This window comes from Monodelphis domestica, chromosome 4, assembly GCF_027887165.1.
Source record: "Monodelphis domestica isolate mMonDom1 chromosome 4, mMonDom1.pri, whole genome shotgun sequence".
Taxonomy (NCBI): Eukaryota; Metazoa; Chordata; class Mammalia; order Didelphimorphia; family Didelphidae; genus Monodelphis; species Monodelphis domestica.
Window position 1 is genome coordinate 441,141,272 of NC_077230.1, and position 19,273 is coordinate 441,160,544.

The 19,273-nt window shown below is 61.8% G+C and overlaps 4 protein-coding genes across 14 annotated transcripts; 3 read left to right on the forward strand and 1 right to left on the reverse strand.

The window, feature by feature from the left end:
- Positions 1-279: 279 nt before the first annotated feature.
- Positions 280-3,170, forward strand: LOC103098335 (platelet glycoprotein VI-like). 2 transcript variants are annotated; one of them, XM_056796640.1, is made up of 7 exons: positions 280-411; positions 698-733; positions 914-1,201; positions 1,404-1,688; positions 2,146-2,190; positions 2,519-2,569; positions 2,740-3,170. In XM_056796640.1, the coding sequence occupies exons 1-7, from the start codon at positions 306-308 to the stop codon at positions 2,934-2,936; spliced, it is 1,008 nt and encodes a 335-aa protein (XP_056652618.1). In that variant the 5' UTR covers positions 280-305; the 3' UTR covers positions 2,937-3,170. The 2 variants fall into 2 exon arrangements, with proteins under 2 accessions (XP_056652618.1, XP_056652619.1); XM_056796641.1 differs by having other exon boundaries at positions 2,743-3,170.
- A 1,012-nt stretch (positions 3,171-4,182) lies between these two features.
- CDC42EP5 (CDC42 effector protein 5) lies at positions 4,183-5,350 on the forward strand. The gene is made up of 2 exons (XM_056796642.1): positions 4,183-4,474; positions 4,734-5,350. Exon 2 carries the CDS (start codon positions 4,734-4,736, stop codon positions 5,214-5,216), a length of 483 nt encoding a protein of 160 aa, XP_056652620.1. The 5' UTR covers positions 4,183-4,474; the 3' UTR covers positions 5,217-5,350.
- Positions 5,351-5,415: 65 nt separating this feature from the next.
- LENG9 (leukocyte receptor cluster member 9) lies at positions 5,416-7,552 on the forward strand. The gene has a single exon (XM_001376942.5). It carries the CDS (start codon positions 5,973-5,975, stop codon positions 7,287-7,289), a length of 1,317 nt encoding a protein of 438 aa, XP_001376979.4. The 5' UTR covers positions 5,416-5,972; the 3' UTR covers positions 7,290-7,552.
- LENG8 (leukocyte receptor cluster member 8) lies at positions 7,436-18,097 on the reverse strand. 10 transcript variants are annotated; one of them, XM_056796636.1, is made up of 16 exons: positions 17,953-18,097; positions 17,386-17,473; positions 16,925-17,099; positions 16,306-16,488; positions 16,104-16,217; positions 14,530-14,782; positions 13,988-14,129; positions 13,618-13,818; positions 13,026-13,307; positions 12,764-12,904; positions 12,198-12,486; positions 12,009-12,110; positions 11,852-11,920; positions 11,621-11,750; positions 11,327-11,534; positions 7,436-8,498 (listed from the first exon to the last, which is right to left on the reverse strand). In XM_056796636.1, exons 1-16 carry the CDS (start codon positions 18,080-18,082, stop codon positions 8,336-8,338), a joined length of 2,670 nt encoding a protein of 889 aa, XP_056652614.1. In that variant the 5' UTR covers positions 18,083-18,097; the 3' UTR covers positions 7,436-8,335. The 10 variants fall into 10 exon arrangements, 9 of the variants coding, with proteins under 9 accessions (XP_056652614.1, XP_056652616.1, XP_056652612.1 ...); XM_056796638.1 differs by having other exon boundaries at positions 16,306-16,407; positions 17,953-18,096; XR_008911681.1 differs by having other exon boundaries at positions 8,366-8,498; positions 8,690-11,534.
- Between the last annotated feature and the right edge of the window lie 1,176 nt (positions 18,098-19,273).

The window sequence follows — 19,273 nt, forward strand, 5'->3', positions numbered from 1 at the left end:
AGATAATCACAGACTTCTAGGTCCAAATAGTCCTCAAGACATGAAGTGCAGTGGAGGAAACTGAGGCCAGGAGCAAAGAAGACCTTGCCCAAGGCCACACAGTAGTCTTCCTGCTTCCTAGCTGAGGCCCCAACTATGGGGAAGACCTGGGGAAGGAGCAGCTTGAAGATACAGTTCCATCTGTTTGGGCAGACCCACCACATCCGAGGAGGAAGCCAATGGCCATCCCAGGAGGAAGTGGGGGAACCCTGAGCAGGGAGATAAATGCCCCCCTTCCAAGGGATTAGGACTGCCCCTGGGCCCCAATGTGCTTAGCCTCTTCAGGGTGTGGAGGATCCATCTGTCCTCACACCTCCCTGGAGGCCCTGGCCAGGACCATGGACTCCTCGCTCCCCATCCTGCTTTCCTTCGGTGAGTCCTGGGGCCCCGAGAATGGGAGAGCTTCCCGGGAGGGGAGGGGCCTGCTAGGAAGGAAATTGTGAGGGGGATTGCCCAGAAGCCAAAACTTGGGGTCCAGTCCTGGCTGTCACTTTCCGGCCGTGCTACCACGGGCTCTGCGCACTAATAAGGCAGTGAGACTCCATACTCCTAGGGTCCCTTCCAGCTCGGGCATGCCATGACTTTTAGAGGCCCCGAGGGCCCAGGGGTCAGAGCCCCCGGAAAGGGAGTCTCACCCTCACCAGCTCCTCTCCCACAGGGCTATGTCTGAGCCTGAGGATCACAGCACATCAGGGTGAGTGGCCCCTCCCAGAGTCCCCTGGGCTCTCCCTGATCAGCCCTGACAAGCCCCAGCCCAGGATGGAGGGAGGGAGGCCTGGGGGTCTGAACTGAGCTGAGCTGGCAGGGGAGGCTGGTGCGGGGCAGGGAGGAGTGGCAGACACCCATGGAGCTCTGGGTTCGGATCTCCTTCCAGTTACACTCCCCAGACCCGTCCTCTGGGCAAAGCCCAGCTCCATGGTCGCCTGGGGGGCAGATGTGATCCTGTGGTGCCAAGGTGTCCCTGAGGTTGACATGTACCGCCTGGAGCGACTGGGCACCTCCGATGACTACAGGGACCAGCCTGGTCTTCCAGGGCCCAGGCCCCAGGCGCGATTTTCTCTGGGCAGTGCATCAGCCACCGTGGCCGGAAAGTACCGATGCTCCTACCGAAACGGGAGCTACTGGTCAAAGCCCAGCAGCCAGCTGGAGCTCGTGGTGACAGGTGAGGGGGATCGCGCTGGGGCCAGGGGTGGGGAGGGGAGCACGGGGCTCCTCAGAGAAGGGGGCAGCGCTGGGGGCAGCTCCTGGCCAGAGGAAGAGGAAGCTGGAGCCTGGGCTGGCGCACAAACCCCCCGGGGCCACCCTTACAGATAAGCCACCCGGAGGAGGGGCTCCCCTCTAACACGGAGCCTCTTCCTTCCCAGGCGTGTATGGCAAACCCTCCTTCTCCGTCCAGCCTGGCCCCGAGGTACTTTGGGGGAAGAGCGTCACCTTCTCCTGCGAGTCCCAGTTCAGCTTTAATATGTTCGCCGTAGCGAAGGAGGGGAGAGCTGGCATCTGGAGGACCCAGGAGGGGAAGTCTCCGGCCCGCTTCCCCATCCTCACCGTGGCGGCAGACCACGCCGGCACGTACCTGTGCTACGCCTTCGACAGCCACTTTCCCTACCTGTGGACAGCTCCCAGCGATCCCCTGGAGCTCAAGGTTACAGGTAAAGGGCGCCCAGCTCAGCCCTTCTCCAGTGCTCTCCCACTGGATGGGGAAAAGAGCAAGGCTGGGGTGCCAAAGGGCTCTGCACAGGCTAGGGACAAAGACGGGACCCCAGAGCCTCCGAGAATGGGGAGGATGCTCTGTTCCTGACCAGGAGGAAGTACTGTGATTGGGTTGAATTGAAACGAGTGAATCAGAGGTGACTCAAACTGAGTTGGGCCAAGAATTGAGGGCAGGAGGCTCAGGATGGCCCAGCAGGAATGGGGTAGAGGGGGAAGAGCCTTATTTTTGGAATCTGACTTGGGTTCAAATTCTGACTCTGCCACTTGTTAGCTGATTTGGTGGCAAGTTCCAAATGGGGGTAAAGGAGCTGGGCTTTGATCTCTGAGGTCCCATCCAGCTCTGAATCGGCAAAGCTGAGGGAGAAGAGAAACACCTTTTCCTTTCCCTTTTCCCAGGAGTCCCTCGAACCCAGTCTCCAACAGAGGGAGCCACCCCAACTGGTGAGTTTCAGGTCAAGGGTTCCCCTGACTCATTCTCCAGGAAGGACCTTTTCTCAGCTGTCATTGCTAGGGAGCTGCATCCAGGGACAGGGAAAGGGCTGGAGGAGTGGCTAGACAGGGTTAGGAATGGTTCATGCCTGGAGAATCCAGTTCAAACCCCATCCGAGCCACGTCACCAGCTTTCACACCTTCCTTTCCCGGAACCTTCATTTCCTCATCCGTAAACAGGAGGGTGTGGGACTTGGAATCCTTCCCAGGGACCATGAGGGGAAGAACAAAGGATCTGAACAAGCCCCAAGCCTTCCCTTTCTCTCTTCTCCATTCCCAGGAGCTCCCACACACCCCCATATCTCCCCAGAGAAGGTGGACATCCCAATGGGTGAGCCATTCAAGCCTCCCAGCTCATGGGGTTCCCAGGCCCAGGGAACTGGGTGCACAGTCTTGGGAAGGGGAAAGGCTGCCTCCTCCAATGGGATGCCTCCATGTGCCATCCAAGGCTGGCCCTGGGGTCTCCGTGTGTCTCAGACAATAACAACAGCCTAATTCCAGCAGGTGTCACCTCCCAGGATTACACAGTCCCCAACCTGGTTCGCCTGGTCCTGGCCGGCTTGGTGGTGGCTGCCCTGGGGGGACTCGTGGCTGAAGCGTGGCAAGCCTGGAGGGAGGAATTCCACCCATATTCAGGGGCTCTCTTCCAAAGGGGGTCCCCAGGGAGCCCACCCGCAGCCAGGGGATCAACACCCTAATGACCCTGGGGCCAACCAGGTGCAGAGACTGGCCTTGGGGATGGGAGGTGGGTGCAAGATTCCTCAAGGAGTCCTAAGGGGCTGCCTGAAGGCAGGGGAGTGCTTATTGGGCCCCCCCCATGTCCAAGGTCCCGGCCAAGGTCTCAGCTTCATAAAGTACTGAGAAATGTCCTAAACTCTGGCGTCCATCTGTCCCTCCAGCCATCCTCATCTGGGTCTGAGGCCCCTTCAAGGATTAGGGGCTGAGGACAGTTTATCAGCTCCAAAGGGTGGCTCAAGAGCCAGGTCTAGAGATGGGAGGTCCTGGGTTCAAGTCTGACCTCAGACCTTTTCTAGCTGGGTAGCCCCCATTGCTCAGCCTTACAGGCTTTATCAATCAACAAGCAAATGCTGTGGGTTCCTCCTGGTGCCCAGTCGGAGGCAGAGGTGCTGCAGTAGAGCCAGCTTTGGGGTTCCCGACTAGGGAGGCTGCTGGGTCTCCAGCCTCCATTAAGTGCTATGTCTGGTGGGGAACAGCCCTTCCTTCCTAGGGCTGACCCCTGGGGCTGCTGCCTCAGGGAAGAGTGGCGGGCAGGCTCTGGAGAGTAACTTGTACGGGGGGCCAGAGGCCGGGGCGCCGGCATGGAGCTGGGAAAGGCCCCTGCGATTCCTCCTTCGCAAAGGAGGAAACTGAGGCTGAGAAAAGGAGGTGCGCCCTGCTAAGGAGTGAGTGGCCCGGCTGGAGCTGAATCCAAGGGCTCTCCCGGCTTTCCCCACGCTCCGAAGCCAGGGCAGGGGACGCTGGGGAGTTCCCGAGCTGAAGCCTGGGGCCTTCCAGGAAGAGGCTGGAGGTGGGCCATGGAACCCCGGGCCCACGGGGGGCCGGGAAGATGCCCACGGGCTAGAGAGAGCTCGGCTCCCAGTCCGGGAAGGCCTCCTCTTCCTCCCACTCCATCCTGCCCAAGGCCGCCCCCAGCCCCATCCGCCGAATCTGGGCCCTATTACCCGCCCAGCCCAGGCTCCAGGAAATTCCAGGCCGGGAAGCGGAGGGGGGAGGGGGTCAGGGGAGGGGCTCCTCCGGCAGCTCCCAAGCCTTCACCCCGGAGTCCCAGAAGACGCTCCAGCCCCTCCCCCTTGCCCTCAGCCGGAGTGGAGGGCAGCCGGCACCCCAGGGGGAATTCCTGGACAGCTGGCCCTTTAAATCCCAGAGCCAAACTTTTGGGGCTGACAGGGGGAGGGGGGAGGGAGGGAAGGGGAGGAGGGGCCAGGGCCTTAACCCTCCCCACCCCGCCGGGGGCCAGACTGGGCGTCGGCTCCGCTCCGGCCCGCCGTAGCCTGCCTCCCTGCCATGGGCCGCTCCCGCTGGGGCTGACCCTAGCCTGGACCTGGCAGGTACCGGGGGGCTCGGCTGCCTGGCTCCCTAGGGGGTTGCCCAGGGCCCCGAGGAAGCAAGGGCTGGGAGCTCGGACGCCTGGCTCTGCTTTTGCCCCGGTGGCGGACTCCAGGGGGCCCGGGCCCAGCAGAGCGGGGCTGGCCAAGCCCGAGGACCCCCCAAAAGGGTAAGGGGAGGCAGAGGCGTGGGCGGGGAAGCCACGTGGGCCTGGGGGGGAGGGGGGCCCTGGAGAGGGGCTCTCTACCCCCAGCCCTCCCCTGGCACTGGAGAACCAGTCGGGCGGGATCCAGGTGGGAGGAGCAGAGACATGGTGGGGGGGGGGGGTGCAAGGGACACGTGGAGGGGGGGCGAGGGCATCCTGCTGAAGGAAGCCTGGAACTGGGGGCCCCTCAGGCCTGGGCTGAGCCCCTCCTCCCTCCCCCCAGATGCCCATCCTGAAGCAGCTGGGCCCGGCCGGGCCCAAGAAGCGCTTGGACCGAGATGCCATCTCCGCCCCGCTGGGCGACTTTCGGCACACCATGCACGTGGGTCGGGGGGGCGATGCCTTCGGGGACACGTCCTTCCTGAGCCGCCACGGCGGCGGGGGCCCCCCTGGCCCGTCCCCCAGCCCCTCTCCGGCGCCTTCGGCCGCCCCATCCCCGGCGCGCCCCCCTCTGGCCGCCCCCGCCGCCCCCCAGCCTCCGCGGCCCTCGGACAGCCAGCCTGAGTCCCGGTCGCCGGCCGGAGATCCCTTTCTGTCCTTCCACCTGGATCTGGGACCCTCCCTTCTGGACGAGGTGCTGGGAGCGATGGATCGGGGCGCCCTGGCCGGAGCCGCTCCCGCGCCGAGGGCCCCCAGCGGTGGGCTGCTGACCGCCCAGCCTGCCTTCGGCTCGGTGGAGGACCTGGACGAAGTGATCGGGCTGTAGCGGAGCGGCCGGACCGCGGCCTGGCCGGGTACCCCAAGTTTTCCTACGACGCCCCATGTATAGCGCCCATCTCCCCCCCCCCGCACCCCACCCAGCCCTGCCCCCATTTTATACATAAAGAAATAGCAACCAGGTGTCTCCGCTGCCTCAGTGACGGGCCGGGAGGGTGGAGGAGAGGCGAGCTGGGGTGACTAGCCTGGGTCCCTTCCGGGCCTCAGTTTCCCGCTTGGGCTCTTTCCAGGGTGGTGGCAACTGTAGCCCCTCGTGCTCCTATTTGTTGTCGTTAAGTCCCCTCGGACTCTGGGTGATCCTGTGGACCACCGTGTCGGTGAGGGTTCTTCCCTCCCTCCCCTTCCCTTTCCTTCCTTCCGTCTTAAGAGTCTTTACTGGGTATTGGTCCCAGGGCAGAAGACCAGCCAGGGCTAGGCAATGGAGGTTAAGTGACTTGCGCAGGGTCACACAGCCAGAAGTGTCCAATGCGGCATTGGAACCCAGGACGGCCCTTCTCTAGACCACTGAGCCCCCGACTGCCCGCCCTGGGGGTTTCTTGGCCAAGATCCTCGAGTGGTTTGCCGTTTCCTTCTCCGGTAGATTAAGGCAAACAGAGGTTCAATGACTTGCCCAGAGTGACCCAGCTAGTGAGTGTCAGAGGCCACACTTGAACTCGGGTTTTCCTGCCTGCAAGTCTGGCGCTCCAGCTTCGGAGCCTCCTCCCGGCTTCCCGTACAGGGAGCGCCCCACCCCTGAATTGGCTGAATGGGAGAGGCCCCTTTAAGGGCCTCCGGAGGGGCGTGGCCAGCGAGCCGGAAGGGCAGAAGGGACACCTGGGCCCCGGCCGCGAAGTCCCCAGACGGTGGCATGGAGGAGGCGGGGCCTCCGGCGCCCACCTGCCGCTTCTACCAGGAGGGTCGCTGCCACTTCGGTGCCCGCTGCCGGCTCCCACACCCCGGAGCCCAGGCCGAGCCTGGGCCAGAGCCGCCGTCGGGCCCGCCCCGGGGCAAGAAAGCCCCCATGAGAACGGCTCGGGCGGTGATCGACCGCATCCTCTGGGACCCGCAGCTGGACCCCGACGACTTCTCCGTGGGCTACGTGGACCGCTTCCGTGGCGTCTTGGAGGAGCCCTTCAACGCCTTCTGCTGGGACCAGGACCTGGCCGCGCTGGGCCCCGGCGTACTGGCCGTGCCCCAGCACCGCATCCGCTACTTCCGACACCGCGGCCGTCTCGTGTGGGACCGCGCCTCCCGAACCGACCTCGTCTTCGGCTCGGCGGCCGGCCGCTGGACCACCATTCTGGACGGAGCCACTGAGGCCGGAGAGACTGAGCCCTGCGGCCCGGGAGAGGAAGGAGCTGCGGAGGCCGGCCCACAGGGGGAAGATGGAGCCCCGGAACCTGGCCCACAAGGGGAGGCCCCCACCCCGACCAGCAGTGGAGAGAGCCAGGGAGGGTCCCTCGACGGCAGCTCTTTACTCGAAGCTGAAGGGGAATGCTGCCCTGGGCTGCGCCCCACGCATTTTGTGGCCCTACCGATAAATGACCCGGGGCTGCGGCAGGCAGTGGCCAAGGCCCAGGCTCGCCTAGTAGCAGCGGAGCCCTCCCTGGGCAGCAGCCTCGTGGACCCCGACGCCCTCCACCTCACCCTGGTTTTGCTGCGCCTGACAGGGCCCGGGGAGGTGGCCGCAGCCGCCGGGGCACTGAGACGGCTAGTCCGGGCCCCCGGCTTCCACCCCCCAGAGGAGCTGCACTTCGGGGGTCTGGCTTGCTTGGACTCGAGGGTCATCTACTCCGTCCCGAGCCCTGACCTCCGAGGCCTGGCCAGGGCCCTGGCGCGGGAGCTGGAGGCGCAGGGACTGCAGGTCCTGGAGCGCCCCGGCCAGGCTCTGGGCCCCCACCTCACTTTGGCTAAAGTGCCCTTCGGAAGCCCTGCGTGCTTGTTCCTGCCGGGGGCCCAAGAAGGGGCGGAGCTGGGCAGCCAGGCAGCGGAGGGGCTGGCGCTGTGCTCCGTGGGGGGCCGCGAGAAAGCAGAGCCAGGAGAGGCGCGGGTTCTCTCTCTCTCTTCTTTTCGCTTTAATTAACTTTCTCTTATTTCTCAAACCGTGCTCAGCACTCCTCGGTGGCAGGGAAGGAGGGAGAGGGAAGAGGGGGGCGGGAAGGGGCGGGGAGAGGAGGGGGCAGAGGGGGCGGGAACATCTGGAAAGGAAAGGCAGCCTGACAGTCCAGCTGTTTTGGATCTCATTGCACATTATTGAGTTACATGGCAGAAAAGGGAGGGGAGAAGGGGTGAAAAGAAAGGGGGAGGGAAGAAATAATTTAAAAAATAAAATATCAAAGGAAGAAATGATGCGACCTGGTGACCCATGAGGCGGGGGAGGGGTGACCTTTTTACCTGTGCAGAACCAGAAGGGGGAGGGGAGGGGAGGAATCAAACAGACACTGGGAAGGCGGGGAGGGGAGACACGGAGACAACTTAATACAACTTGAGATGCATCAGACTCTGGTCCCGGCGGCTCCCACGGCGGTGACTTGGGCGGTCGTTGGCGTCCTCTTGGCTGCAGCAGCGTTTCGGGGCGGGGGGGGCAGGCGTACAGTCTGAAGCAACTCCCCCCAGCCCCCCAGACAAGGTGAGACCCTCCCCCTTGGGGGAAGGGCCGACAAGAGTCTCTTCGAGGCGGGTGGGCCGTGCGGAGGACGGGGGACGGCTGGCTGAAGGCCCCCCCTCTTCCTTCTTCTCCCCAGCCCCCGCCTTGCGTGGGGGGGCGCGGGGCACCGGCCGGGCGCCTGGGACGAGCTCAGGAGAGAAAGAGAGAAAACGCTGAGAGAGTGTTAGTGCAGGGCAGAGACCCGGGCAGACAGCCCCACAGCCCCCGCGGCCCCGCCCCTCTCCCGCCCCGCCCGGCCCCGCCCCCGCAGGAAAATAAAAACGTAGAAAAATTCTCTGTACAAAATCCCTGGGGTGTCGGGGGGGAGGGGGCCAAGGCTCCGGCCGGGCCTCTCCCACAGGGACATCCCAGTCTGTGGCTCATAGAAACCAGTTTAAACCAGTAAACGCTGTGCTGGGGCCCTTCGGTCCTCTCCTCCCCGCTGGCCCCGGCCCCGGCCCCAGCCCGCCCCCTGCAGGCGCTCAGAAGGTGGGCAGCTGCGCCACGCTGAGCCGGCAGTCGATGCTGGTGTTGTCGGGCCCCATGTAGCCCAGGCCCAAGGGGGCCAGAAAGGCTCGGCAGGCGGCCTCGCCCTCGAAGGCCAGCTCCCCCTGCACGAAGGAGACGGGCAGCGCCGGGCGGAAGCTATGGAGACAAGAGGAGACACGGATGAAGGGGGGAGGGAAGAGACGGGCCCTGGGACCCGCGGGAGATCGGCGGCCGCCCCGCCCCCGCCCCGCCCCCCTCCGGTCCCAGCTGAGGGACCCGGCCCCCCGCCCAAGCCCACGGCTCGGCCACCCCACCCCCACCCCCCCGCGCCCTCGTCTCCCACTTACCTGTGCAGGGAGGTGGGGGAATTGGGGGGCAAAGACAGAACAGAGCTAAGGAACCAGGAGTCCGAGGCTCCCGGCCCTCAGAGGGCACAGCTCTGGCCGTGGAGCTGGGAGAAGGCAGACATGGGGAAGGGGCAGAGAGACAAGCTGCCGAAGAAGCGGGGTTGGGGGCGGGGCCAGGCAGCTGCGGGGGAGGGGGGGGAGGGGGCTGGCCACACTCGCGCATGCACACCAGCCCCAGGAAGACAGCCTCGCACACATTACAGACCACACGCGGTCAACTCACAAGAAAGCCACAAACAGCGACCACAGGTCCAGGGGCCGAGGAAGACCCAGATAAGCCCCGGACTGCTCCCCGGCTATGGCCTCGCCTCGGCCACAAGATCTGGGTTCAAATGTGCACTTGCGCACAGCTACTTGTGGGGCTTTGGCTGCGCCTGCCCTGCCCTCCCCCCAATAGGCGGGGTTCTGACTCTGGAGGCAGTGAAGTGCCCCACCCTGCCCAGGCCAGCGAAAGGCCTTCCGGTGCACCAGAGGGGCGAGGTGGCGGCCTAATGGCTACCTGGCCTGGGGCTCCTGCCGGGCTCCGTTAGAGGCCTGGGGAGCCCTGGAGCGGAGGCCCCTCTCGTTAGGGGCACCCCTACAGGCCTCTCCGGAGAGGCTCTGACACGGAAAGGCAAAGACAAGAGGGCGTTGCGCCCAGATGAGCCAAGGCCCCCCCTGCTCAACAGTCTAAGGCTGCCTCTCTAGAGGGTCTCAACCCCAGTTTCTGGCTGCTTCACATGGGCAACCAGGGGGCATCCCAGGGCACCAGGCCGAGCTCCAATCCAATCGCAGTGACTTACTGTGTGACCCTGAGCAAGTCCCTTCAGGTCTGCCTTAGTTTCTCCATCTGCAGAAGGGGAGGATGAACAGCAGCTTCCCCGGGGACCGAGGGTGGGTAGAAGTTGGTGGCTGGGTGCCCTGCACAGGGTCTGGCCCGTAGCCAGTCCTCCTTCCTCACTTGCATTTTTAAACTAAAATATGAAACCTCGCCAGACCCCTTTCTAAAGAACCACATTAAGGGCATTAGCCACAGTGGGCCGAAAGGAGGAAGAGGGGGAGGACGGAGCCGATGAAGGCCCCATTGGCTCTGGAGACGACAAAGGATGGCAGTGGCTTAGGCTTTCTGCCAGTAGAGCGGGCAAAAGCGGGCGGCGGGCAGCGAGCCCAGGAACGCGAACCTCCGACCCCGCCGCCCTCTCCTTCCTAGAGGGCTCTCTCGGGCTGGCTGAGTCACTGCCGCGAAGGTGCTGCCTGCCTGCTGAGGCACGAGCAGCTGGCTGGCTCTCTGGAAGGCTCAGCATGCACAGCTTTAGATAGGAGCCTCGGGGCTGTCTAATCCAACCTTTCCGTTTTTTACAGATGAGGAAACTGAGGCCCAGGGAGGGTCAGTCACTTGCCCAAGGTCACACAGATAGCCAGCGGTCCAAGGGGAAATTTGAAGGAACCCTGACCTGTCCGTGAGCTCCTCACCCCCAGCCCCTGCTCCGCTCGAGTTCCCGTGACGCGGCTGCTCAACAATCCAACCCAGGAGGTGGATGAATAATGGCCGAGCCGTGCAGCTGTCACAACCCCCCCAGTCTAGGTTCAAGACTGATCAAGGGGGATGAGGGGCAGTCCTGCCCTTGGGTCCACAGTGAAGGAAGCAGGTGTGTCCAGACAGACAGCAGTCCATCTGAGAAAGATCTGGGGTCTTCCTGGCCTTGGAGCTCCCCAGGAGCCAAGAGGGGTCTGACAGCCAACACCACGCATGCCATCTGGGGCACAACATCCAGCAAGGAGGCGGCGGGGGATACACCTGCTCTCCTCTGCCCTGGTCGGCCCCCACCTGGAGTCAGTCCTGGGTGCGTTTCGGGGAGCCACACTGGAAGGACAGCCTAAGGTGGGCGACCCCGGAGGACCATTAGCCAAGCCATAGATGTTTGCCCTGAAACACACAAGTCCTGGGGAGCCCCCTGCAAGTATCCGAAGGGTCACCCCAGGAAGGGGAGTGGGCTGGTTCTGCTAGGCACTGGGGGGGGCGGGGAGCAACGGGCAGAAGCTGCTAAGAGGCCTCGTGAGGCCAGACGTCAGCTCCGCGGCACCAGCACCCTGAGCCCTCTCGGAAGGCCAGAGCTAGACGACCACTTCTCAGGGAAGGACGCATGGAGGGGGTTCAAGGGGACTGCTTTGGGGGTCTGGGTCAGACCAGGCAGCTCATGAGATCCTTTGGAGTCTCTCACGAGGGCCCCTCAGGCGGGGGCAGGCGGGGGGCACATAGCCCTTCCCCCCAATCAGGTCCTGGGCCTTGGCTGACTCTGCCCAGGAACCGCTTAATGACGATGCTTTGACACTAACTCCAGAACCACGTGGGACAGACACGAACGGAGGCTTTGGAAGGAACAAGAGGAGAAGATGGGAAGAGAAGAGACAGGAGGACAGAGGGGGGAGATGCAAAAGGACCTCATGAGGAGGAGGAGGAAGAGGAGGAGAAGGATGAGCCGGGGAACAGGACAGGACGGCCAGCCAGGGATGGGGGGAGGCGAGATGAAGAGCAGCACACGGGAGGGGGCGATCACAGGAATGAGGGTGTGGGGGGACTGGGCGGCCCTCACATACGTTTTGATCATGGCCTTGAGAGCAGCCTTCCGTTCCCTATCAGCAAACTTGTCCACAAGGTAGCCAGACATGCAGGGAGCATTCCGGTAGAGCTGGAAGAAACGGTGATAGTTGCCCAGGGCCCAGGCTGCCCGGAGCGCCAGGGCGTGGGCCACACAGGGGTCTGCCTTCAGCTCTCGGGTCAAGTAAGCGAGTTCTGTGGTGATGTCTAGGGAAGAGGAGAAGGAATGAGCACCCCGCCTTCTCTCCGGGCTCCCCGGCCCGCCAGCCCAGCCCTTCCCGGCCCGCGCTCACCCCCTGAGTTCTTGGTAAAGATATAGTAGAGGATCCGGTAGGCCGTGAACTCCCCTACGTTGCCCGGCAGGTTCTCCGCATACAGCGACTTCAGCTGCGTCTGGCACTGGTTAAACTCTTCGTGGTCACCCTGAAGAGGACAAGGAGGGCAAGTGGGCACCTGGCCCGGGTCAGAGGACAGGAGCAGCGGGGGAAGGGCACGGGAAGACAAGGCCCGGGGGCCGCCCTCACCTTCTCCAGGGCGATTCGAGCGTGCGTCTCGTACACCTCTACGGTGAACTCTGTCCGGACGCCTTGCACCTGAGGAGGGAGGAAAAGGCTGCAGCGCGACCGCGACGGCCCCGCTTCCCTCCTGCCCGGCCCCTCGGCCCGGCCGCCCCCGACTCACAGTGAGGTCCTGGCGAATAGACTTCATCTGTTCACAGGCGAATGCATAGTCCTGTTTCTCCTTCCAGTGAGACTTCACCATAGACAGAGACTTCTTCAGTACCTGCGAGGAGGAAGCCATGAGGAGGGGGGAATCCCGGGGAGGGGAGAGGAGGGGGCCGGCCTCGGGGAGGGGGCAAGGCGCGCTTACAGCCACAGGCCTCACGGTGGAGGGGTCTGGCGCACAGGTGAGCCGGAGGTAGTGTTTGGTGATGTCTGGGCAGGTGCCCACGATCTTGAGTTCGTTCCAGTCGGGGTCGGCGCTCCCGCCATCCAGGCTGCCCATCTGGAGCACCAGGGGCTCCAGGCGCAGGCGCCGAGAATGGCCGTGCTGGAACCGAGCCGCCCGCTTCTGTTTCTTCAGCTCCCGCTCGGGGTCCTCGCATTCCATGGCAGCCACCGGCTTTTTGCGGCTGCGCTTGGCGGGGGCGAGGTCGTGCCTGCGCGAGAGGAGGACCGTCAGACACAAGCAAACCCAGCTCTTGTCCCCCTGCCTCTCTGTGCCCGCTGCCGGACAACCGGCACGAGCCCCAGGCCCGGAGGAGCATGTGTCCACGTGGCAGGGAGGCTGCCTGGACCCCAACTTGGGAGAAGAGGCGGGAAGGCAGAGTCCAGTCATGGGCTGGATGTCCCAGGGCCGCCCCCATTTCCAGCCTTCGCTTCTGCTCCCGCCCCCAGCCCCCAGGGAGGCCCCTCAATAACCAGGTGAGGCCTCACCTCTTGCCACGCTGCACACGCCCTCGGCCCCGGTCCATGTGGGCGCCCCGGCCGCCCCGGCCTTTGGGCGCCGGGTTCCTCCGGCCCCCTGGGTGGCACTCGCTGCCCGAATAGGAGCTGTCAGAGTCTGAGTGTGAGTCGCTGCAGGGAGACATGGGGCGGGAGGGAGAAGGCAGCAGGATCAGGCCCAGGTCAGTCTCTGCCCTAGAACGGGGCTTCTCACCAGCTAGACCCACCCCTCCTGCCCGAGCCGGCCTGTTACCTGCGGCGGAAATGCCGGGAAGGTGAGCGGGAGGAGGAGCGGGACCGAGAGCCTGTGCTCGAGGAAGAGCTGTTATCCTTCATGAACACGTTCCGATTCCCAAATTTGGTGGCAAAGCTGCTGCCTCGGCCCCGGCCAGCGCTCCCTGTGCCCCCTGCCCCCCGCTGAGGCTGAGTCCCGCCTCCCCGAGGTGTGCCTCCGGCACCCCGGGCGGGGTGAAGGATGGACGAGGCTTCCCACCGCTTCTTCTTGGGGCTCTCCGTCACAGTGTCCCGGCTCAGCCTAAAGGGAGAGGGAAGAAAAGTCATTCCCCCCCACTTCAGCTATGGATCCCCCCACCCTCTCGGGTAGGCTGCTGCCTCCCCAAGACCAGACTTCACTAGGGAGGTCCTCGGACAGACACATGCACAGCCTGATGGAGGCAGGCCCAAGATGTCCTCTAAAAAGATGTCCTGCCCCTCAGGAAACGCTGCCCAACTCGGATGCCCACTCGTGCACGGCTCTCCCCAAGGACACCCGGAGCAAGGCAAGCGGGAAGGAGTGAAGATGAAAGCCCAGGCGGGCGCCCTGCCCCCAGCCCGCCTCCACTGACCCCGGCAGCGGCTCTCGGCTCCAGTCGATGGTGTACGCCGAGCCGTCCTGGAGCCGGGCCTGCAGGACCTCTTTGAGAAGCTTCTCCGTGCGGTCCTTATCCTCCTCAGACTCACAGGCGGTGAAGCAGCGCTGGACATACTCCTTCATGTCTTGGGGCCAGTCCTCTGGCTTCCCTGAGAAGTTCCTGTTTGGAGGCATGCTGTTGGAGAGGGAGCAGGGGAGGGGCAGGAAGAAGGGTAAAGGGAGCTCAGCTTGGCCCTGACCCTCCAGGTCACCCTCCCCTACACTCACGGGAAGAAGGGGGCAGGTTGGAGAGGCCGCAAGGCCCTAGGGCAGGCTCGGGGTTGGGAGCTGGGCAAAAAGGTCACCTGTGGCTCTGTGGCTTCTCCGTACTGGCCTGGGTCCCAAAGCTGCTGTGCTGTCCCTCAGAGCTAGAGCTAAAGTTCTGGCTGGTGACCACAAAGGGCCGTTTCTGGATGTTGAACTTGACGCTGCCTGCCCCTGGGGCTTCTGGGAAAGGGGGGAAACAGCAACAATAAGGGCCAAGGTAGCCTTTCTCCTTTGACAAACCTCCAGAGCTCCCAAAGAGGAGGGGAGAAGAGAAGGGAAAAGAACACACCAGTTAGGGTCTCAGTCAAATGGGAAAGAAGGGCAAGCCTTGGCCCTGGGTTATGAGGGAATGAGACAATTCCAGGAAGGGGCCCAGAACACACCTAGTACCAAAGCAGATCTCAAGGCAGTCAAATCTCAAACCCAAACCCAGGGGCTTTTCTTCCCTTCATACCACTCATCCTTGGGGTTCTCACAGGCAAAGGCTGCCTATTCCTAAACTGTCTGAGTAACCACGCTATGGTCTGATTATGGCCTTCTTCACCCAAACTGGCCCAAGGAGAAGCCTCCAAAAACTCACGTTTCATGCGGTTCCACAGCTGCTGCCCTTTCTTGGGCTTGGGAGGTTCTGAGTAGCTGTGCTGCCCATACGCCTGACTCGTCACTGGGCTAGCTTGCCCATGCTGAGCTGAGGAGGACCCCGGCTGAGCCCCACTTCCCAGACTGTGGCCTGAGTGTTGTGGGGGTGGAGGTGGCTGAGGGGGCTGGGCTGCTGGTAACTGCTGAGGAGGGGTCGGGTAGGACATCGTTTCTTCCATGCCAGGAACTGGAGGCTACCAAGACAAGACATGTGGTCACTGCAGGGTACCTAAAAAGCCAAAGCTATGGACTAAACCAGATGTCAAAACTTGGCCCCGGCCACTTAGTCCTCAAAAATTAGGAATGCGGCATGAAACAGAAGAAAACCTAAATGGGAAGTGATTAATAAGATATATAACATAATGTTAATTTGCCTTTTTCTAAGTCAGCATGTGACCCACAAAGATCTGTTTTTATTTGAAATTGGCACCACTGCTCTAAGCATCTGGCTTGAGGGAGAAAGCCTATGGACCCCGCTGGCAGCCTGGTAAAGCCTACATCCCTTTCTTAGAAGATTGTTGGGGGTTTTGCCTTCAAAATTCTTAGCTGAAGAAAATGCTACATTTCAATAAAAAGTGAGTGAAAGTAAACATCATTTTTTGTCTGTCTGTATTCAGGGTCAGAGATCTGTCTCTCCATGGTCAAGAGCCACGGGTGCTGCAGCAGAGTGAGTAAGGGAGGAGAGCCACCCAAGCAGGAGCAATCTTCCGTTTCACAAATCAAAGCTGATGGGGCTCTTGGAGACCAACGGTTTCAATCGCTGCCTCGTGACAGATAAGCAAACCAAAGAAGAGGCAGGAAATACAAACATATGGAGCTGGGTAACCTGAGGATGCCGCTCCCTGTGACTGAGAACTGAGAGCTTCTATCTATGACACTATCAATGGATGGAGTGCTTTCAAGTTTGCACAAGAGAACCCTGGGGTAGAGCAAAGAGGGCCCCCATTTTATCAATAAGGGATCTCCCATTCAGAAATTTAGCTAGCTCATAGTTCCCTAAAAGTGTCGTGAGGTCACCTGGCCCAAACCCCCTTTTACTGGGGAATGCAGAAGAGCCCAATAAATGCCTGAGGCCAGGCTCTAAGCCAGGCCTTCTGGCACTGAGCCCAGACCTCCTTCCATTACACCATGTGATCCAGAGCCCTGCTATCTTAATCTTTGGCTCTGGTACGTGGCTCTGGAGTCCCTTAAAATCCTGAGGAGACAGCAGCCAAAGCTGGATTAACAGAGACTCATCATCCCCTCTCCCAGAGTCACTGAGGGGGAAAAAGCCCTGAATAGGGAGAAGGATCAGATTGGAATTTTGCCCTTACTTGCTCTGCAATCTTGGGAAAATCATTTTACCTCCCTGTGACTTGGTCTCCTTATCTGGAAAATGAGGGATTTGAATGAAAAAAGACTGAGGTCCTTTCCAGAAAGGAAACTATGGCCTGACTGATCCCAGCCCAGAGCCCAAATTCTTAACTCAGGACTCCTGGGAAGCAGAGATGGGATCCTGAGACCCCAAGGCTTTACCTGGGTGAGGGCTCCCTGGTGCTGCCCAGGGGTCGCTGCCTGCTGTGGTGCCGCTGTCGCATAGGTGGTGGTCAGGCTGTACTGGCCCGGGGAGCCATAGCTTTGGTACATGTTCTAAGAGACAGGCCGGGGGTCAGTGGGGATGCCAGCATGGACTCCACTTTGCCTCCCTCCCTTCCTCCCTCCAGACCCCAGCACTCACCATAGGATAATAGTAATTGTAGGGATAGGCGTAGTTGTATTGCTGGTACCACTGGTAATACTGCTGCTGCTGGAGCGCGGCTGCATCGGCCTGAGCCACATACTGAAGGGACACAGGTGGGGGGGCAGGGCACAGAGTGAGGGACACAGACACACACCCTCCTCCCAGGTGCTCGGAAATACACTTGGGGAAAAGAGGGGAAGGGGCAAGGATGATTCCACTCCTGCCACCAGGGCTCATCCTTTTAGTAAAAAGGTCAGAGCGTCTACCCCACTTCCTCCAAATGCCATGCCTACCCCTGTGCCTGGGAGTTTTCCCAGGAGCGCTCCCCTTCTGCTCCCCGGGACTGGAGGCTCTCTGAGGACAACAACCAAGTCCTACATGTGTGCCCCTCCACCATTCCCCTGGCACTCCCTCTCCCCTCCTGACCTCCCCTCGACAGAGCCAACTAAAACCGCTAAGCAGAGACGGAGTCTTCTGACTGCCCACAAGTCTGGCCCAATTCTCAGACCTGGCCAATGGGCCAAGCGGAGCCCCAAACCCAACAGGTCTGAGCCTCACCCCCTCCCCTCCACAAGACAATCCTGCCCAGCACTCGGGGGAGCAATCAGAGCCTCACCTGAGCAGTAGCCACCTGGCCGTTGCTGCTGTTCTTGGCGGAACTGCCAGTGGCACTGGCTTTGCTAATGCTGGCCAGGGCCTGCCGGGCCTTCTCCCACTCGGGATTCTCGTGCATGGGCGCATCCATGCTGCTCTCCCGGGCTGGCCCACTCCCCAGACTGTACTGAGCTGCCCTACGGAGACAGGAAATGACCTCATAGACTTATAGAATTTAGAGCAGCAAGGAGCCTCCAACCCCAGCTCTGGGCCTCAATTTCACAGGGGATAGGAGATCGGGTCCCCTGCCCGTCCAAACCATCTGTGCCGCCCCTCTCCTCACCACCCTCCTTGAGGTCTCCGGCCTGGCTGGGACCCAAACACAACTCCGGGGTGGAGATGGGGGACACGCGCCCCCGCCCCTTTCCTGCCGGGGGTCCCGGTTAGGGCGCAAATGGAGGACACCCGCCTCGCCCCACTCACCACTCGGCACCGCGCTGGTCACCCACATTGGCGGCCATTCGGACCTCGGGCTGGGCGCGGGAGGCCCAGGACGGCGGCCGGATTCTAGCTGCGGGGAGAGGGGGGAGATGAAACGGCGGCGGCTCCCCCGGCCCTCCTAGACTACGCTCGGGTGGCGGGGCTTGGGGTCCAGAGCCGATGGGCCAGGGGGGCCGCCCCCCCGCCTCTGCGCCTGCGCACCGGAGCCGGCCTCGGTCCCTCAGCTTGGTCCCCGCCACGGGCGCGCGCCTCCAAACCTCAAGTTCCAAACTGCCCGGAGAGGGCGGAGCCGCGCACGCGCAACGGCGCCTTTGAGACCTAAACGCCCGAGCGGCCAGCGCCGCGCATGCGCAGGAATGCCGCCACCCCGCCGTTGAGGCGCGCGCTGTGGCCGTTGGTCTGGGCCCGAGAGAGGGGACCGGACCTCGGGCCCGGCAGAGCCCTGAAGGCACGCCGGGGCACAGCCACCGGGCTCCTCGCCCGCCTCCCGCCGCCCAGCTCGACACGGCACGGCTCCGCCCAAGATGGCGGCCCCAAAGGCTTCCTCACCTGAAGGCGGCTTCTTCCTCTGGCGCTGAATCCTACGCGCGAGGGACGGCAGGAGAGGAGGAATGGACGTGGCGAGGGAGCGCGCGCGCGCAACGTCAGCACGTCGTCGCACGCCCCGCCCCGTGGCCATCGCAGGGGCCAATGGGAGGCTCCGAAGCAGACCCCCCTCTCTCCAAGCCTCCCCACCCCTCCCTGAAGCTTTAAAGTACTCGGAATGACGCTCAGAAAGACCAATGAGAGATTTGACTGGGATCTCGCTCTTCCCCGCCTTCACCTGCCCGGTCCAGTCACGCCCTCTCTTGCTTGACAGGAAGCGTCAGCCAATGAGAACTAGAGAGGCCTTCACGAGCCCGCCTTCGGAGCTAACCCCGCTTCCAACTGAACTGGAGCCAAAGAGCTGGTGCTGGGACAGAAAGAGCCGAGAAGATCTGCACGCTATGTGCTGGACACTGAGAAAGGCCACCCGGAGCCGTGACATGGGTGCTAAGGGAACACAGAGAGAGGAGACGCAAAGAGCTCCTTGTGCCCTGCAGGGATGCTGGGAATCTGCTGCCAAATGCTCTGGGCCATTCGGTGCATATGTTTGATATTGATATTACCTCCTTGTCGATGGCATCTTTTACCAAGAGGTCATTGCCTTCCTTGGCTCTCCCTTGGTTAGTCAGAGATCATGATTGCTACTCCTGCTTTTGTAACTGGCTGAAGCCGATAGATTCTGCGCCACTGCTAACCTTGATTCTGTGTGGGTCTCCCAGCCCTAAATGCGTTTCTTGTTGCCGGCACACTGTAGGATTCTGGCTTTGAATCTCTTCTGTGTTATGGGTGAGATCGTCCTGTTCACATTCAGTTACAATTGCCAACTGTGTTTCCCTCTAGCTTATTTTATCCCCTTTAACCTTCTCTTCCTCTCAGCCTTTTCCTGTCAGGCTAATTATCCCTCACCAAGTGCACCCACTTTTTTGTCTATGCCCCTCCTCCCCTTATTTCCCTGTAGGGTAAGATAGGTTTCTACACCTAGCCCAGTGTGGATTTGTTTCCACTTTGTACTAATTCCAATGAAACTAATGTTCAGGTACTGGCCACCCCCACACACACACATAACCTTCCCCTTGCCACTGTATTGATTCTTACATGCCTCCTCATGTGAGATCATTTATCCCTAACTTTCCCTCATTTATCCCTAACTTTCTCTCCATTTCTCATTTTTATACCTTGATTTTTTTTTGGATATCATTTTCTCTGTCTATGTGTGCTTCTATTCACTGCCCTAATCATGATATAGTTCTTTAAGTAGTACCCTAAGTGTTTTAGATATTATAAG

Coding starts and splice junctions, on each gene's coding strand:
- CDC42EP5 (XM_056796642.1), top strand. CDS start 4,734: ATGCCCATCCTGAAGCAGCTGGGCCCGGCCGGGCCCAAGAAGCGCTTG.
- LENG8 (XM_056796633.1), bottom strand. CDS start 18,082: ATGGCCACGGGGCGGGGCGTGCGACGACGTGCTGACGTTGCGCGCGCG. Junction 12,487..12,763: donor CGTGTGCAGCGTGGCAAGAG/GTGAGGCCTCAC, acceptor CCTCTCGCGCAG/GCACGACCTCGCCCCCGCCA. Junction 11,751..11,851: donor CTCGAATCGCCCTGGAGAAG/GTGAGGGCGGCC, acceptor TGTCCTCTTCAG/GGTGACCACGAAGAGTTTAA.
- LOC103098335 (XM_056796640.1), top strand. CDS start 306: ATGTGCTTAGCCTCTTCAGGGTGTGGAGGATCCATCTGTCCTCACACC. Junction 734..913: donor GAGGATCACAGCACATCAGG/GTGAGTGGCCCC, acceptor ATCTCCTTCCAG/TTACACTCCCCAGACCCGTC. Junction 1,689..2,145: donor CCTGGAGCTCAAGGTTACAG/GTAAAGGGCGCC, acceptor CCCTTTTCCCAG/GAGTCCCTCGAACCCAGTCT.
- LENG9 (XM_001376942.5), top strand. CDS start 5,973: ATGGGAGAGGCCCCTTTAAGGGCCTCCGGAGGGGCGTGGCCAGCGAGC.